Source organism: Lactuca virosa, chromosome 8 (genome assembly GCF_052849685.1).
Source record: "Lactuca virosa cultivar CGN04683 chromosome 8, Lactuca_virosa_CGN04683_v6, whole genome shotgun sequence".
NCBI classification, from domain to species: domain Eukaryota; kingdom Viridiplantae; phylum Streptophyta; class Magnoliopsida; order Asterales; family Asteraceae; genus Lactuca; species Lactuca virosa.
Window position 1 is genome coordinate 260000882 of NC_136433.1, and position 17827 is coordinate 260018708.

At 43.0% G+C, this 17827-nt stretch overlaps 1 protein-coding gene across 1 annotated transcript in view; it reads right to left on the reverse strand.

Moving 5' to 3' along the window:
* LOC145131476 (succinate dehydrogenase assembly factor 2, mitochondrial-like) overlaps positions 1–17045 on the reverse strand; it is a 47676-nt gene extending 30631 nt beyond the window's left edge. The window contains exon 1 of the mRNA XM_079066155.1: positions 16677–17045. Coding sequence (XP_078922281.1) covers positions 16677–17045 — 369 coding nt within the window. The remainder of the gene's footprint in view (positions 1–16676) is intronic.
* Between the last annotated feature and the right edge of the window lie 782 nt (positions 17046–17827).

Genomic DNA, 17827 nt, shown 5'->3' on the forward strand with positions numbered 1-17827 from the left:
AGCGGCGTTCAGACTTGGAGTTTCAGGTGGGCGATATGGTCCTCCTGAAGGTGTCACCTTGGAAAGGTGTCATCCGGTTCTGGAAGCGGGGCAAGTTGGGCCCCAGGTACATCGGTCCTTTCAGGGTTATAGCCCGGGTGGGCAAGTTGGAGTACCGGTTGGATCTTCCAGCAGAGATCATCCAGATCCACATCACTTTTCATGTTTCTCAGTTACGGAAGTGCCTAGTGGATGATTCAGTGATTGTACCATTAGAGGATATTCAATTTGATGATAGCCTGAACTACATTGAGAGGCCGGTGGCGATTCCGGATCGCAAGACGAAGACTTTGAGGAACAAGGTTGTTCAGCTAGTGAAGGTGCAGTGGAAACTCCGCAAGGGTTCTGAGTAGACTTGGGAACCCGAGGAGGAGACGAGGGAGCACTACCCGGGGTTGTTTCAAGACGCAACAGACTTCGAGGAAAAAGTCTAAGTCAAGTGGGGGAGAATTGTAACGTCTGGTTTCTGGTACGCATTTATGTATAATTTATTCATTTTTATAGAGCTACTCGACGAGTTGGGAGCCCCAGACTCGTTGAGTAGAAACGAGTTTTGGACACAGGTTTTAAGTGATCTACTCGACGAGTTGAGAGTCCTCGACTCGGCGAGTAGGTTTGCCAGAGTGAAACCCTAATTTCGGGGTTTTGCACCCTACTTAAGCATCTTAGTCCCCACCTTTTGGCCTCATTTCCAGCTTTCAAGTCCCAAACCCTAATCCTCGAAACCCTAGAGCATTTTGTGAGTGTGTGAGCCATTCTTGAGTGATTTTGTGTGTTCTTGAAGCTAGAAGAAGAAGAAGGAGCTAGAAGGTTCAATGAAAAGATAGTAAATCCAGAGATTTCCTTCCATCCACATCACTTTCTGGTAATTAAGTCTCTAGCTTGGCTATTAGTTCATTAGACCTCTTTAGTTCCATTTTATGAGGGTTTTGGTTCAAGAATCTAGACCTTTGGGACATGGACGTCCCAAGTGGCTTACCTTCTAGATCTGGAATTATTAAGGGTTATTAAGGTATAAAGGTGCAAACTTTATGCCATTGGAGCCCCATGCAAGCCTTAAGGACGTTATTATGGCCTTTTAAGCCCCAAAAGTCCATGCATGGAAGTAAAGTCTGAGGCTTTACGTGTTATTTTGGTATCTAGGACCTAGATCTGGGTTTTCATATTTTGGTTTGGAGTGATAAGGCTTTTGGACAAAGATCTATGTCCTAAAAGAGTTAGGGTTTTAGCTAAACCCATTAAGAAGGGTTATCAACGGGTAAAGTTGGAAAATTTACCCTTAAAAGATCATTTCCAGTAAGTACATGAAGTATGGACGTTGGATTTGGAGAGTAGAGGCTTAATATGTTAAGATGGCCAAACAGACAGAGGAACTCGTCGAGTCCATAGAGGAACTCGACGAGTCGGATTGTGTTGTCCAGTTTTAGCTTAAGGTAGAACTCGACGAGTCGGTGAAGGGACTCGACGAGTTAATTCGATAAATCGCGATTATCAGTAGCCAGGGAACTCTGCGAGGCCGGGGGTGACTCGACGAGTTAGATCGCGATTTCAGATTCTAGGACTCGGCGAGTTGATGTAGCAACTCGAAGAGGCGGGTCAACCAGAAGGTTGACTTTGACCAAAGCGTTGACTTTGACCAGGGGTAAAATAGTCATTTTACCCTAAGGAGGATTATTAGGTTCGGACTAAGTGTTATTGTGATATAATAGTCGGGGAGTCGTTGGAGCAGCCGTCAGAGATTCCTCACTTGAGATTTCAGCAGTCAGCTTTGCGAGGTGAGTCCTCTTCCAGTAGGAACAGGTCTAAGGCACCAAGGCCAGCTCATTTATGTATGCTAGCAATGTCAGGGTTAGCCCGATGTATTTATATGCTTCCGGACTTCGATCCGATGCCAGGGCAAGCCCGAGGAATGTTTGTATGCTTGATGTCTTCGTGATTCTTACATGTGCCTGTTTATGTGTTCCGGGCTTCGTTCCGATGTCAGGGCAAGCCCGAGGAATGTTTAGCTTATATGTTATGATTATGTGTACCGGGCTTCGGTCCGATGTCGGGGCAAGCCCAAGGAATGTCTATATGTTTTTGTTATGTGTTTATTTTATATGCTTGTTGATTTGATATATGTATACCGGACTTAGGTCCAATGCCGGGTGGGGCCCGTTGCCAGACTTCGGTCCGATGCCGGGCGGGGCCGATGCCAGACTTCGGTCCGATGCCGGGCGGGGCCCGATGTAGCGGGCAAGGCCCAATGTATGTTATTATGTGATTATGTGTATGATATGTGGTAGTTTGGGGAGACTCACTAAGCTTCGTGCTTACAGTTTTATGTTTTGGTTTCAGGTACTTCCGCTAGTAAGGGGAAGAGCTCGGGATGACTGCATGTCACACACCACAGCTTTCAGACTGGGACGTTTAGACTCTGATATTTTGAGACATAATTTTGATACAATATTTTATTATGATGATTGAGACACATCACTTATGATTTTATTGGGATGTTTGATAAATTATGATTCTCTTAAATGATGTAACACCCATAAAATCATGCCAAATTTAAACTTTTTTAACAACATTTCAAAACCATTAATCATTACAAAACTTGTTTTCAAAATGTATAATATCAGAGTATTCCCAGAAACATAAACAAAGCATGAGGAGCTGTACGATCACGCCTTCGCCTTGCCGCGATCCCCTGATGTACCTGAAAACAATAAACTGAAATTGTTAGCGCGAAAGCTTAGTGAGTTCCCCCAAAATACCGATACACCGCCAACAACACATATACAAATAACAGCATATATTGGTTCCACAACTTTACAGACTGGATTACCCTTGGGCCCACAGTCTGAGTCTGGATAGCCTTCCAGGCCCACAGCTCACATCCGGATTGCCATTGAGCCCACAGTACGAGTGTCCCTCAGCTCGTAACTGGAATGCTCTCGAGCCCACAGTACGAGTCTCCCTTTGGCTCGTATCTGGAATGCTCTCGGGTTTATTGGTTACCGCACGGAGCAGTATCACCTCAACCCATCCCACATAATATGTCAACATATATCATAACTAATGCGCATACAGATAATCACATAACAACACAGGTAGTCCTACCGATCTACCTAAATGGCATAGAAACTAGCATGCAACACTAATCATACTCAACATACAACCACTACTAGGATATCATATCCAATGGGCCGACTTTGGTGCCTTAGACCCATTAGTATAGTGAGGTAACTCACCTCGCAACTATCGACTCGAAAGATAAGCTCAAACTCTCGGATCACCGCCACAAACTCTACCACCTATATTCGCCACACCACCATGTTCATAAATTCCCAAAATGCCCCATAAGTCAAATAGTCAACCCTTGGTAAAAGACAAAGTCAACGGTCAAGGTCAACATTCCATGTTGACCCAAATCGTAGAGTGCAGTCACTGACTCGTCTAGTTTCCCTGCAACTCGCTGAGTCACGCGTGTCCAAAAATCGGGAAAACCCTCATTGACTCGCCGAGTAACCCCGCTGACTCGCCGTGTCCATGCGAAAGTCTTGACACGACCATCTTCATCGGACTCGCCGAGTTGACCATGCAACTCGCCGAGTCCCTTCAGTCCTTCATCCATTCAGATGCTTTTTTAGCCATGATATGGTTCCATATTGCAGATCCAATTCCCTAAGGCATGTTTATCACGTAAAGTTGCAAACTTTACGTGCATGCAAGGCTCTAAGGGCTCTAAATGACAAATCCAAGCTTGTAATGGAGCTTTACACCTAAGGAGAGTTTCATACTTGCCAAAGCTGGAAGCTTTATGAACTTAGAGACCCAAGAGAGTTCAGATATGAAGTTGCAACTTCAGATCTTGGCTCATACACAAGAAAAGCTTCCTAATATGCTAGAAAAGCCCTAAACTTCACCGAAAAGAGATCTAAAAGGAAATGAGGTCAAGATAATGACTTGATACCTTTAATGGATGTTAACTAAGGTAGATTTCTGATTCCCACACTTTCCTTGCTTCTAGTCACTTGATCTTCCAAGCTCTTCTCACCAAGAATCCTCTTCCAAAGCTTAAAACACACAAATGGAGCACACACACGTATTAGGGTTTGCTGAGCACACAAGGGACTGTAAGGAGGCCAAAGGAGGCTAATGATCCCTTAAATAGGGTGCAAAACCCCGGAAATTTGGGTTTCATCCTCCATCTCCTACTTGTCGAGTCCTATCTTGGACTCGACGAGTAGGTCACTTAAACACGTGGACCAACCCGCTGCTACTCGATGAGTCAGGGCAACCAACTCATCAAGTAGACCTTGAAATCATGAAAATTATAACCATAATTCAATACCTGAGAATCGGGGCGTTACAATTCTCCCCCACTTGAACTAGACTTCGTCCTCGAAGTCAGCCGTGGTGAACAACTCTGGATAGTGCCCCTGCATCTCTGCCTCCGACTCCCACATCCACTCGGACCCTCTTCGACGCTCCCATTGTACCTTTACCAAAGGTATCTCATTGTTCCGTAGAATCTTCACTTTCCTCTCCAGAATGGCCACGGGCCTCTTAACATAATTCAGGCGCTCATCGACCTGAATGTCATCCACTGATACCACCGCCTCCTGATCCATAATGCACTTTCGCAATTGCGAAACGTGAAAAGTGATGGGGATCTGAATGAGCTCCTCCAGTAGCTCTAGTCTGTAAGTCACATTGCCAATCCTGACAATAATCCTGAATGGCCCAATATACCGGGGTCCCAATTTCCCCCTCTTCCTGAAGCGGATCACACCCTTTTAGGGAGAGACTTTCAGGAGTGCCATGTCCCAAACCTTGAACTCTAACTCTGATCGACGTCTGTCGGCATAACTCTTCTGCCGACTCTGAGCGGTCTGCAGTCGCTGCCTAATCTGCTGAATCTTCTCAGTAGTCTGCAATACTACCTCCGTCCGTCCCATCACCCTATGTCCGACTTCACTACAACAAACCGGGTGCGACATCTCCTCCCATACAACAACTCGAAAGGCGGGGCGCCAATGCTGGAATGATAGCTGTTGTTGTAGGCGAACTCTGCAAGGGGTAGGTGGGAATCCCAGCTCCCACCGAAGTCAATAACACATGCCATCAACATGTCCTCGAGGGTCTGTATGGTCCGCTCGCTCTGACTATCGGTCTGCGGATGATACGCTGTGCTAAAATGCAGCCGCGTGCCCAGTTCCTCGTGGAACTTCTGCCAGAAACGGGAGGTAAATCTAACATCTCGGTCAGAAACAATGGAGACCGGAACCTCGTGGCGAGCGACAATCTCACGGACATACACATCGGCCAACTTCTCGGCCGATGAACTCTCCCATATGGCCAGGAAATGGGCACTCTTGGTCAATCGATCCATGATGACCCATATCGCGTCAAACCCCTTTGTCGTCCTTGGCAGCTTGGTAATGAAGTCCATCGTCATCTGTTCCCATTTCCACATGGGAATCTCTAGGGGTTGCTGCATACCGTGCAGCCTCTGATGCTCGGCCTTGACCATCCTACAGTTCAAGCACCTCTTGACATACCAAGCGATTTATCGCTTCATGCACGGCCACCAGTAACTCATACTCAAATCCCAGTACATCTTGGTGGCCCCCGGGTTAATAGAGAAGTGAGACTTGTGAGCCTCCTCCATCACTGTCTGTCTGACCCGACCGGACATCGGAACCCATAGCCGACCGCATCGGGTCAACAGTCCCCGGCTATCCTGCACAAACCGGGTGTTCTTGCTCTTGATTCTCTCTAGCTTCCAGTTCTCTGGTCGCATGCCCTCTACTTGGGCATCTCTGATCAAACTCACAAGCGGAGAATCCACCGCTATCCTCATACATACTTTTGGGGTGGAAGACCCAACTGACTTGCGACTCAGAGCGTCCGCAACCACATTCACTTTACCGGGGTGGTAAAGGATCTCGCAGTCGTAGTCCTTGACTACATCCAGCCACCTGCGCTGCCTCATGGTTAAGTTCGGGTGATCCATGATGTGTCTCAGGCTCTTGTGATCCGTGTATATGGTACAGCGGACCCCACAGAGGTAATGTCTCCAAATCTTGAGAGCGAATACCACCACTCCTAGCTCCAAGTCATGTATAGGGTATCTCGTCTCATGCGGCTTTAGTTGCCGCGATGCGTAGGCTATCACCCGTTCTCTCTGCATGAGGACTGCTCCCATACCGGTGATGGATGCATCACAGTAAACCAGAAAATCCTCAACTCCCTCCGGGAGAGTCAATACTAGAGCCACGCACAACCGCTGTCGGAGGGTCTCAAAAGCCCTTTGCTGCTCAGGGCCCCACCGGAAATCCACCCCTTTCCTCGTCAGACGAGTGAGGGGTACTGCAATCTTGGAGAAATCATGTATGAATCTCCGGTAGTACTCTGTTAATCCCAGAAAGCTCATGATGTCTGAAGGAGGCCTCGGCACCTCCCACTGCATGACTGCCTCGATTTTGGCCGGGTCGACCAAAATCCCCTCCTGGTTAACGAGGTGTCCGAGGAATTGGACCTCACGTAACCAAAACTCACACTTCGAGAACTTGACATACAACTGTTCTCGTCTCAGATCTCCCAATAACTCCATGAGGTGCTCCTCGTGCTTCTCTCGGGTCTTGGAATACACCAAGATATCGTCAATAAAAACTATGACCGAGCGATCAAGCATCAGTCTGCAGACCCGATTCATCAGGTCCATGAATACTGCTGGCGTGTTGGTGAGCCCAAACGGCATCACTACGAACTCGTAATGTCCATAACAAGTCCGAAACGTGGTCTTCTCCACATCCTCCTCTATGACCCGGACCTGATGATATCCCGACCTCAAATCTATCTTGGAAAACCAAGATGCATCCTGCAACTGATCAAAGAGATCATCTATCCTAGGGAGTGGATAACGGTTCTTCACCGTTAACTTGTTCAACTCCCTATAATCAATGCACATTCGGTGCGAACCGTTCTTCTTCCTGACGAAGAGGATCGATGCTCCCCATGGAAAACTGCTCGGTCGAATGAACTGCTTGCCTAGCAGTTCCTATAGCTGTGATGACAACTCCTGTATTTCGGGTGGCGCCAGTTGGTATGGTGCCTTGGCGATAGGAGCCGCACTTGGCACCAGGTTGATCCGGAATTCGACCTGCCTCTCTGGAGGTATCCCTGGTAACTCCTCCGGGAACACGTCAGCAAACTCTCTAACCACCGGAACCTCTGAAACTGGAGGTTGATCCCTGCCTCGCGTATCCACCACATACGCTAGGTAACCCGCACACCCGTGCTGAATATACTGCCGAGCCCTGGCAGCTGAACAAAACCCTGATCGCACTCTGGTGCCCTCGCCGATTATAACCAGTTCTCCCCCACTTGGGGTTTGAACTACTACCCACTGGCCCTCGCAATCAATCATGGCACCGAATCGACTTAGCCGGTCCATCCCCACAATCACACATACATCCCTCATGGGAATCGGAATCAGGTCTATCGGGAAAGACACCCCGAAGATCTCCAAATCACATCCTCGGTAGACCGAAGAAGCAGAAACCCCGTGTTTGTTGGCGATGGAGACACGCAACGGACACTCTAGGTCGCCTACTGGCACACTGAACTCCCTACTAAATGTATGTGATACAAATGACCGACTCGCCCCTGAGTCAAATAAAAGCAACGCAGGCAAAGAGTTCACTAAAAACGTACCTAATCACAGGTACAACAGATAAGAATAACACAATATAATAAATAAGATAGAGAATAGAAACATACCAGCAACCACATCCGGTGCTGCCCTGGCCTCCTCGGCTGTAAGTTGGAAGGCGCGCCCCTGAGCCTTCGGGGGCTCTGCTCTACACTACCTCCCATCGGTAATCCTCAGTGTAGCCGGCGCCGGCTTAGCGGCAAGCAACGGACAGTTGGCCTTTACGTGGCTAACCTGATCACAGTGATAACATAACCTCATGCCCAAAACCAGGGCGGCCTGGTGACAATCCTTCGCATAATGCCCCTCCTTACCACACCTGTGGCACCCACTACCAGCTCGACAAACCCCCGAATGACCCTTGCCGCACATTCCACAAGTGCGGATCTGCTGACCCCCGGTCCTAGAATCAGCGGTCTTAGACCGATTTGGCGCCGGCTGTGAATGTGTCTGGGCCTGCCGCTGCTCCCTGAACTACAGCTCAATCTCCAACTCATGCCGCCTAGCGGCCTCCTGTAAATCCGGTAGAGTATCACATCGCTGTGTGGCAAATAACTGAGGAATGTCAGTCTTGGGCATGCTCAGATAACGTGTCATCTGGGCCTGCTCGGAAGCAAACTCCCGGCAGAACATCACCCTCTCAGTGAACATACGGGTGATCTCCGTCACCGACTCTCCATCCTATCTCAAACTCAAAAACTTGTCAGCCAACCGTTCCCGCTCAACCCGTGGAATGTATCGAGCACAGAACATATCCCTGAATTTCTCCCAAGTAATAGTAGCTCTCTGATCATCAGTTTACGACCCTGTCGTCAATCCACACCAGTCCTTGGCCCCGAGCCTTAGCAAGTTCAGGGTACATCTGACCCTTTGGTTAGTAGGACACGAGCAAGTAAAGAAACACCCCTCCACATCATAAATCCATCTCATGGATTTGATGGGATCCTGAGTCCCATCAAAAGTAGGGGGCTTCATGTTATCGAAGTCCCTGTACTGGAAAGCCCGACTTGCTCCTCCTCCTCCTCCTGCCGATGTTACAGTCGCTGTAGCTGCTGCGGCAGCCGTCTCAGCAAGGGCTGCGTATTTGTCATCGAAGTACTCCATCATAACGTACTTGATAGTCCCAAACAACTCCAGAATCTGACCCCAGACAATCTCGACCACCTCCTCGTGGATGATCTCGCTGACACGATCCTCTGTCAATACTGCTGACCGACCCTGGCCGATAACCTCGGGCTCTGTCGAAGCGCCCTGATCACCCTTTCTTGATCTCGATCGGGATCCGATCACAAAACATCTCTTAACCACCATACTGAAAATATAACAGGAAGATATCAGACAATCCGCATAATAACTGGGAACCAACTCCCAACCAAACCTTAGGGGTTGTGACTTCCTTGCTACGCGTATGGGTCCTGTTCTTTCAGTAGTACGGGCCCATACTACCTTCCACACCTACCCATATTTATCTCAAGTATCACCACAACACCCTAACAATATACAAAATCTAACAAGTGCTCAATCCTCTCCCTTAGAGGAAAGGCTAACCATCTCATAACTAGCCTCCCGACCTCTCACTACCCACCCATCCATAAGACTTCCATCAACCCTGCAACGCTAGTGTATGCTAGTCATACATAACGCTGGACCCTATAGACTTTCGGATAACCGATCCTACCCTAAGCCCCCAATCAAACAAGAAAAGAACATAAGGCCAAATCAAACATTCTCAGGCTATAAGATCTTAATTATGTATAACCGTGATGCATACACTAAGCAACTACAGTAATGATATCAATCTCGTTAAAGGAAACCCTAGGCTAGCAGGCATCATGTAACCAGACAATTCTATCATGCAATTCCTGAAGATCCCTAGCATAGTACTAGCATGTTCCTCTAACATATCACAATATCAAATAACTGTATGGTATTTTGGGGTCTACTTGCTGGCTCCGGTTGATCGTACACCCTGCATCCTCCTTTACTTATTTTGAAAACCATTTTCAAATTATTTTGAAAATCCTTCCTTGATTTGAGACTGGATTCACACGAATGTTCCTCCAATTCACTCAAACCAAGGCTCTGATAAAAACTTGTAACACCCATAAAATCAAGCCAAATTTAAATTTTTTTAAAAACATTTCAAAACCATTAATCATTACAAAACTTGTTTTCAAAATGTATAATATCAGAGTATTCCCAGAAACATAAACAAAACATGAGGAGCTATACGATCACGCCTTCACCTTGCCGCAATCCCCTGATGTACCTGAAACAATAAACTGAAATTGTAAGCCCGAAAGCTTAGTAAGTTCCCCCAAAATACCGATACACTGCCAACAACACATATACAAATAACAGCATGTACTGGGTCCACATCTTTACAGATTGGATTACCCTTGGGCCCACAGTGTGAGTCTGGATTGCCTTCCGGGCCCACAACTCACATCTGGATTTCCATTGAGCCCACAGTATGAGTCTCCCTCAGCTCGTAACTGGAATGCTCTCGAGCCCACAGTACGAGATTCCCTTGGCTCATATCTGGAGTGCTTCTGGGTTTGTTGGTTACGGCACGGAGCAGTATCACCTTAACCCATCCCACATAATATGTCATCATATATCATAACTAATGCGCATACAGATAATCATATAACAACACATGTAGTCCTATCGATCTACCTAACTGGCATAGAAACTAGCATGCAACACTACTCATACTCAACATACAATCACTACTAGGATATCATATCCAATGGGCCGATCTTGGTGCCTTAGACCCCTTAGTATAGTGAGGTAACTCACTTCACAACTGTCGACTCGAAAGATAAGCTCAAACTCTCGGATCACCACCACAAACTCCACCACCTATATTCGTCACACAACCATGTTCATCAATTCCCAAAATGCCCCATAAGTCAAATAGTCAACCCTTGGTCAAAGTCAAAGTCAACGGTCAAGGTCAACAGTCCATGTTGATCCGACTCGTCGAGTGCAGTCACTGACTCGTCGAGTCCTTCCAGAACTCGAGTAGTCGTGAAATCCCCCTCATTGACTCGTCGAGTTTCCCTACAACTCGTTGAGTCACGCGTGTCCAAAAATCGGGAAAACCCTCATTGACTCGCCGAGTCACCCCACCGACTCGCCGAGTCCATGCGAAAGTCCTGGCACGACCATCTTCATCGGACTCGCCGAGTTGACCATGCAACTCGCCGAGTCCCTTCAGTCCTTCATCCATTCAGATGCTTTTTAAGCCATGATAAGGTTCCATATTGCAGATCCAATTCCCTAAGGCATGTTTATCACATAAAGTTGTAAACTTTACGTGCATGCAAGGCTCTAAGGGCTCTAAATGACAAATCCAAGCTTGTAATGGAGCTTTACACCGAAGGAGAGTTTCATACTTGCCAAAGGTGGAAGCTTTATGGACTTAGAGACCCAAGAGAGCTCAGATCTGAAGTTACAACTTCAGATCTTGGCTCATACACAAGAAAAAGCTTCCTAATATGCTAGAAAAGCCCTAAACTTCACCCAAAAGAGATCTAGAAGGAAATGAGGTCAAGATAACGACTTGATACCTTTAATGGATGCTAACTGAGGTAGATTTCTGATTCCCACACTTTCCTTGCTTCTAGTCACTTGATCTTCCAAGCTCTTCTCACCAAGAATCCTCTTCCAAAGCTTAAAACACACAAATGGAGCACACACACGTATTAGGGTTTGCTGAGCAGACAAGGGACTGTAAGGAGTCCAAAGGAGGCTAGTGATCCCTTAAATAGGGCGCAAAACCCCGGAAATAAGGGTTTCATCCTCCAGCTCCTACTCGTCGAGTCCTATCTTGGACTCGGCGAGTAGGTCACTTAAACACGTGGACCAACCCGCTGCTACTCGACGAGTCAGGGCAACCAACTCGTCGAGTAGACCTTGAAATCATGAAAATTATAACCATAAGTCAACACCTGAGAATCGGGGCGTTACAAATGATTTTTAAAAACGAAATTTTTGGACCGTATTCTTGGGATGTTTCACTCACTGGCAGAGCTAACTATCTCGATTGGATGAGAAATCTTAGGATCACAACAAGGTATGACAATCATGAATACGTGCTCGATGATCTTATTCCAAAAATCGATGATTCCTCAACTGATGAAGAAAAAGTTTCTCATGCCAAACATGTAGATGAATCGAACAAGGTGATTTTGAATGAAATTCTAGAGAGAGAAAGTGATTTCGAATGAAATTCTAGAGATAGAAAGCAAAAATCACATGAATTCTAGAGAGGGAAAATCAAATTTGAATCAAGATCAAAGAATTAATTCGATTTCTAGAACCGAAAACTCTCTCAACTAAAGAAAACTTACAACATGAAGTTTGATTAATGATTCACCAAATCAAAAATGTCATCATGGATCAATTTCTTGAAAACTTCAAGGATCCGCTCTGATACCAATTGTAGTGACCTGATTATGATGAAAAATGTGGAAATGTAATGATCAAGTGAATCAAAACAATATTCCAGAACACACAATGTAAATAATTTCGGTTTTAGCTCTCATTAGTCTGTCAAGTAATTAAAAAGAGGTACATGCAATATTTCTCTCACTAGACTAATCTCTCATATGAGTTTTTACATAAATGGGAGCTACTTACTTCCTATTTATAGGAAAAGCTAAACTCATTACACAATCTAAGAGGGTAAGCGTACATCACATCCAAGGAGAACTTTGCACCCTAACAGTCACCAACAAATATTTGACAAGTGTCACCACCTAGGTGGTGACACGTGTCTCCATCTCAAACTGCGTGCCAAAACCCGAAAAAATGACTATGTTCCAGCTTTCCAAATATGCCCATTGGATGTCCCGAATTTGATGATTCCAAATATGTGGTCAAAATTCCCGAACGAAATATGAAACTACGTTAAAAACTTGTTTGAAGTTATTATTTAGTTATATTTATAGTTTTCTCGTTTCGATTGATTTAGCGAAAGTGTTATAACTCCGTGTTAAAAATATTCTGAGGGTGAAATCAAATGATAGAGTATAGTATGAGTCCAAAAACACGCTCAGAAATACTAAATGAGATATGTAGCTAACCCAAGGAATCGATTAAACATTCATTTACGGAAAACTCAGTAATATAATTGATTTGTTTTCTTAAAAAGTGCGCAACATTCGCATACGATCTCCGTTTTTGACATTGTTTATATACGGAATCGTGTTAACATGTTCTATCTGTTTAGAGTTTTATTTGTTCATGAAATCACTTAATGCATAATTCTTATTTCTAACATACTATGTCGTTACTTTGTGTATTGTGATTAGTGTTTCATTAACAATCAATGTTCATTGGAGACAAAAAGGGCATTCTGTATGAAATTCTAAGTATGAAAACTTTATTTGCATGAAAAGGATGGAATACAATACATTAGGTCTATTACAAGGGGTGTTCACAATGACTGAGACCAGTGAACGATGACCTATTTTTCTCGTTTTTTAAAAAGTGTTCCAATTCCATGTGGAAAGGGAAAGTTGTGACTTCACATACCCAAAGTGGAAATAAGGTAAAAGTTGATATGTGTAGTTGTTATTAATCGAGTATATGAAATGAGATCAGAGTATAGAAAGAATTATGAACACAAGATGTAAATATAATCTGATTGGCTCGATTAAGCTTTTACAAGATACAAAGAAAAATAGAGTACAATTAGAAGACTCTAAAAGCTTCTCTAACTCTAGTACCCATCCCATATTTATAGGGATAACAAAAGCTTACAAAAAATATAAGGGACTAAAACATTACAGCTTCGACACTAGCAATGCCCTTATACAAAACATACAAACTAACTTCAACACAAGAACAGACTCAGATAGACTTCGACACCTCAAAACTACATTCGACCTCAACATTCTCCCCCTTTGTGAGAAGTGTCGAATCTAAGGCATCAGCATCTGAGCAGCTTGATGTATCACTCTACGAATTTCTAAATACCAGTTGATCACCTTGCGAATTTCAGCTTTGTCACCATCATTATTCTTTGCGAAATTATTCATTCGAACAACAAGGTTTGTTTAATGAGGAGTGGTATATCTTTCAACATCGCTTCATTCTACATCAAGAGAGATGTCGAATAGCTTGTTTGGTTTCCCGTGAATTACAATCGAATACTCATAGAGGAGTATCGAAGGGCATCTTTTGAAAGTCTTCGAGGGTAGGCTCAAATTTTGTTACAAGTCACAACGTAACATAAGTGTGAGAAATTGTATACAAAATTACTTGTTTGACCAATGTAGTCACTGACAAGTATGCTTTGAAAAATATATCAATTAACGTAGAATCAAAATGATAGTCTTACAAAAATCATATTCCAAAAAAAAAATCCTGGATCTTGTTGGGTAAAAATGTCATGGGTGTCGAACATTTTAGCAAGACCACTCAAAAATGAAAGAATATGATTTTGAATATCGAAATGTGGTACAGAAACAAATGTTTCGTTACATTCTTGAACTAAAAGTTCACCATCAATTCCTTATAGGTTTCAAAATTATGGGTTTCACCTTCATCACAGACTCATGAATCAGGATCATGAACACAGATTGTTTACATACCTATAACCTGGTTGGTTTTATCCAGAGATGTATTGGGTATGTGTCTTTGTGTGTGATCGTGAAAGAATTTTAGGAAGAAAAGGATGGTATTAAGAAACCGATTGTACCTCTGTTGTTTGTGGACCAAACAGAAAACTCTTAGCTCATTTGAAAAGAGTAAGGTAGCTCAGGGACTAATATGAATATAGCCTGATTGGGAAGGAATCCTCGTGATGAGAGATCCGTTAAGGCTTCAAAACACATTAAGTCATGGCGGCTTGGGTCGACATGGTTCAGCATGCTTTTAGGGATACCTAACTAGGGCAAAGGATCAAAAATATACCTGTCCCTAGAGCTGCAAAACATGTACCACTAGAGGTCTTCGGAAGTGAGCTACATAAAACAAGTTAACCAAACAAAACAACAAAGAAAATATTTTTGGCTTTTTGTGATTTTGAAAAGAAAATTACAAAAGTAAGAAAATCTTTTTTTTTGTTTTTGATTTTTGAATGAAAACAAAATAATAAAATCTTTTTGATATTTTTTATTTTTGAATGAAAAGGCTTAAGAAAAGAAAGAAAAAAAATGTATCGGACATGCAAAGTGTAAAGTTTAGACTTAAGGAATGAATGTATCGTCTTAACACTTGGAATAAAGTAGCGAATCGTGTGCTGAATCCTTCCGAGGAATGTCGAAAGCGAAGCATGTCGAACGATGAATAGTGAACAGTAACCTCTGAATAGATCAACGAGATTTTGACATTGGTTGTTTTTATAACGAATTCAGACCAGGAACAACATTCACATCAAGCATGCCTAAGCCCGACAAAATTCATAAAAAAGTCTTTTCATCCAACGGTTTGGTAAATATATCAGCAAACCGATCTATTGTCTTTATAAAGTGAACTTCAACGTTGCCATCCTCAACATGATATTTAATAAAGTGATATCGAAGGGCAATGTGTTTGGTTTTCGAATGTTGCACTGGATTATGGCAGATACGAATAGCACTTTGTGAATCACAATACAACGAAAATTTCTTCATGTTGATAGCATAATCACACAGTTGACTTTGTATCCAAATGATTTGAGAAGTGCAAGCTGCAACAACAACATATTCTGCTTTTGCTGTGGAAATCGAAACACAAGTTTGTTTCTTCGATTGCCGGCTCACAAGCTTCCCATCCAAAAGTTGACATCCGCCACTTGTGCTTTTACGATCAAGTTGACAACCACCCAAGTCTGCATCCAAAAATACTTGAATGAAAAACCCTGTTTTTGAAGGATACCACAATCCTAACGAAACTATGACTTTGAGATAGCGAAGAATGTTCTTAACAGCTGTTAGATGAGGTTCTCTGGGATTCGATTTGTACCTAGCACAATTGAAAACAACAAACATTATATCAGGTCGGCTAGCTCTTAAGTATATTAACGAACCAATCATGCTCCTATATAATGTAAGATCGACAGCCGACTTATCCAACGAAGGACCAAGTCTCGTTCCTACTGCCATCGGTACTCGCAACTTTGAGCTATTCTTCATTCCAAACTTTTCTAGCAGAGTTCGAGAGTACTTCTCTTGGTTGATAAATATGCCTTCTCTGCTCTGACGAATGTTTAATCCTAGAAAATTGTTGATCTTCCCCATCATGCTCATCTCAAATTGACTCTTCATAAGATTTTCAAGTGCACTTGATAAAGCAGGGTCAGTAGAGCCAAAAATAATATCATCAACACAAAATTTAAACAAGCATGAGATGATTCCAACTTTCTTTCGAAAGAGAGTGGGATCAGCTGATCCTTGTTTAAATTTTGATTGATTTATGAATGTAGTAAGAGTGACATACCATGCTCTTGGTGCTTGTTTAAGACCATAAACAAATTTATCTCAAATATAGTAATGATCAGGGCATTGAGTACTTATGAACCCTGGGGGTTGTTCAACATACACCGTCTCTTCCAGTTCACCATTCAAAAATGCACACTTGGCATCCATTTGATAGACATCGAAATCCTTGTGTGCTGCATAGGCTAAAAATATTCAAACTGCCTTGAGTCTTGCGACAGGGGCGAAGGTTTCTTCATCATCTATACCTTCTTGTTGCGAATACCCTTTAACAACTAGCCTAGCTTTGTTTCGAACTACATTGCCATCCTTATCAGTTTTATTTTTGAAAATGCATTTTAAGCCTATTACTGATACATCATCTGGTTTTGGAATAAGTCGCCAAACCTTGTTTCTTTCAAATTCAGCAAGTTCATATTGCATAGAAACATCCCAATCAGGATGTTCCATAATAGCTTTTACTGACTTTGGTTCAATTTTAGAAATAAACACATTGAACATACAAAATTCTTGATGATTATTGAGTACCTCATTTCACGAAGCTGAGCTCTTGTCAACACTCCAGCTTGAGGATCACCAAGAATTTTTTCTTGTGGATGACTTCGAGTCCATCTATCCATTGGTGGATATGCAAGATCAAATTCCAATGGTGCATCTTTGAACATTTCTTCAGTTTTCGATCCTTCTCCTGCATTCGACATGTTATCAGTCAAGTCGTGAAAAATATCAGTTGGAACATTCGAAGTATTTGGTAAAGATCCATTTTGCTCCCCCTGAACAATTGGATTAATGTTATGATGCTCCCCCTCGACATCTGCATTCACTGGACTATGCTCTCCCTTGAAAGTATTCTCCCTTTTAACACTACTCATATAACTCAAGTGCTCCCCCTCCACTTGAGCATTGGGTAAATTTGGCAGACTTTCGTTGTTAATTAGAGAATTGGTTGAAGAATTCAAATCAAAGTCATCTTGTGTGATAGTCGAATCTTCATAGTGTTTTGATGCTTCAGGTACTTGATTATCATCAACATGAATTTTTGCATCGATTGCTGTCACACACCGCTAAAACGGAAATACGGGGCGTGACAGTACAAAGGGTTTCATAGCAAAAGTTAAAAGACAACACCAACCATAGTATTAAAAACCATTACAAATTTACAATGAGTTTGAACAAAATTTTAAAATAAATTATAATGTAAAATGAAATACAACACATGCGAATGCTCCTAAAAGTAAAGTGTCTCTACGTGCTTCTTACTAGATGATTCCTGAAAAAGCATGTAAAACGAGCGTCAACTATAAAAATAGTTGGTGAGTACTCACAAGTTTATAACATAATATAGTTTGAAATCATGATAATCAGAATATTGATAACAATTTCCATAAACAAATGTTCATTCCTAAAATAAGTAAATAAGTTTTCATGAATAGAAGTTCGTTGCTAAAGCGAGTAATAAAGTTTCCAAGAATAAAAATATATTGCAAAAATAAGTAATAAGTTTGCATAAACAAAGTTCGTTGTCATCATGAGAGATAAAGTTTGTTGCCCAAATGAGATGCAACGTTCATATTCTCAAGGGAAATAAACTTCGTTACTAAAACGAGTAAACAAGTTTCAGTGCTATAATGAGCAATCAAGTTCGTTGTTACAA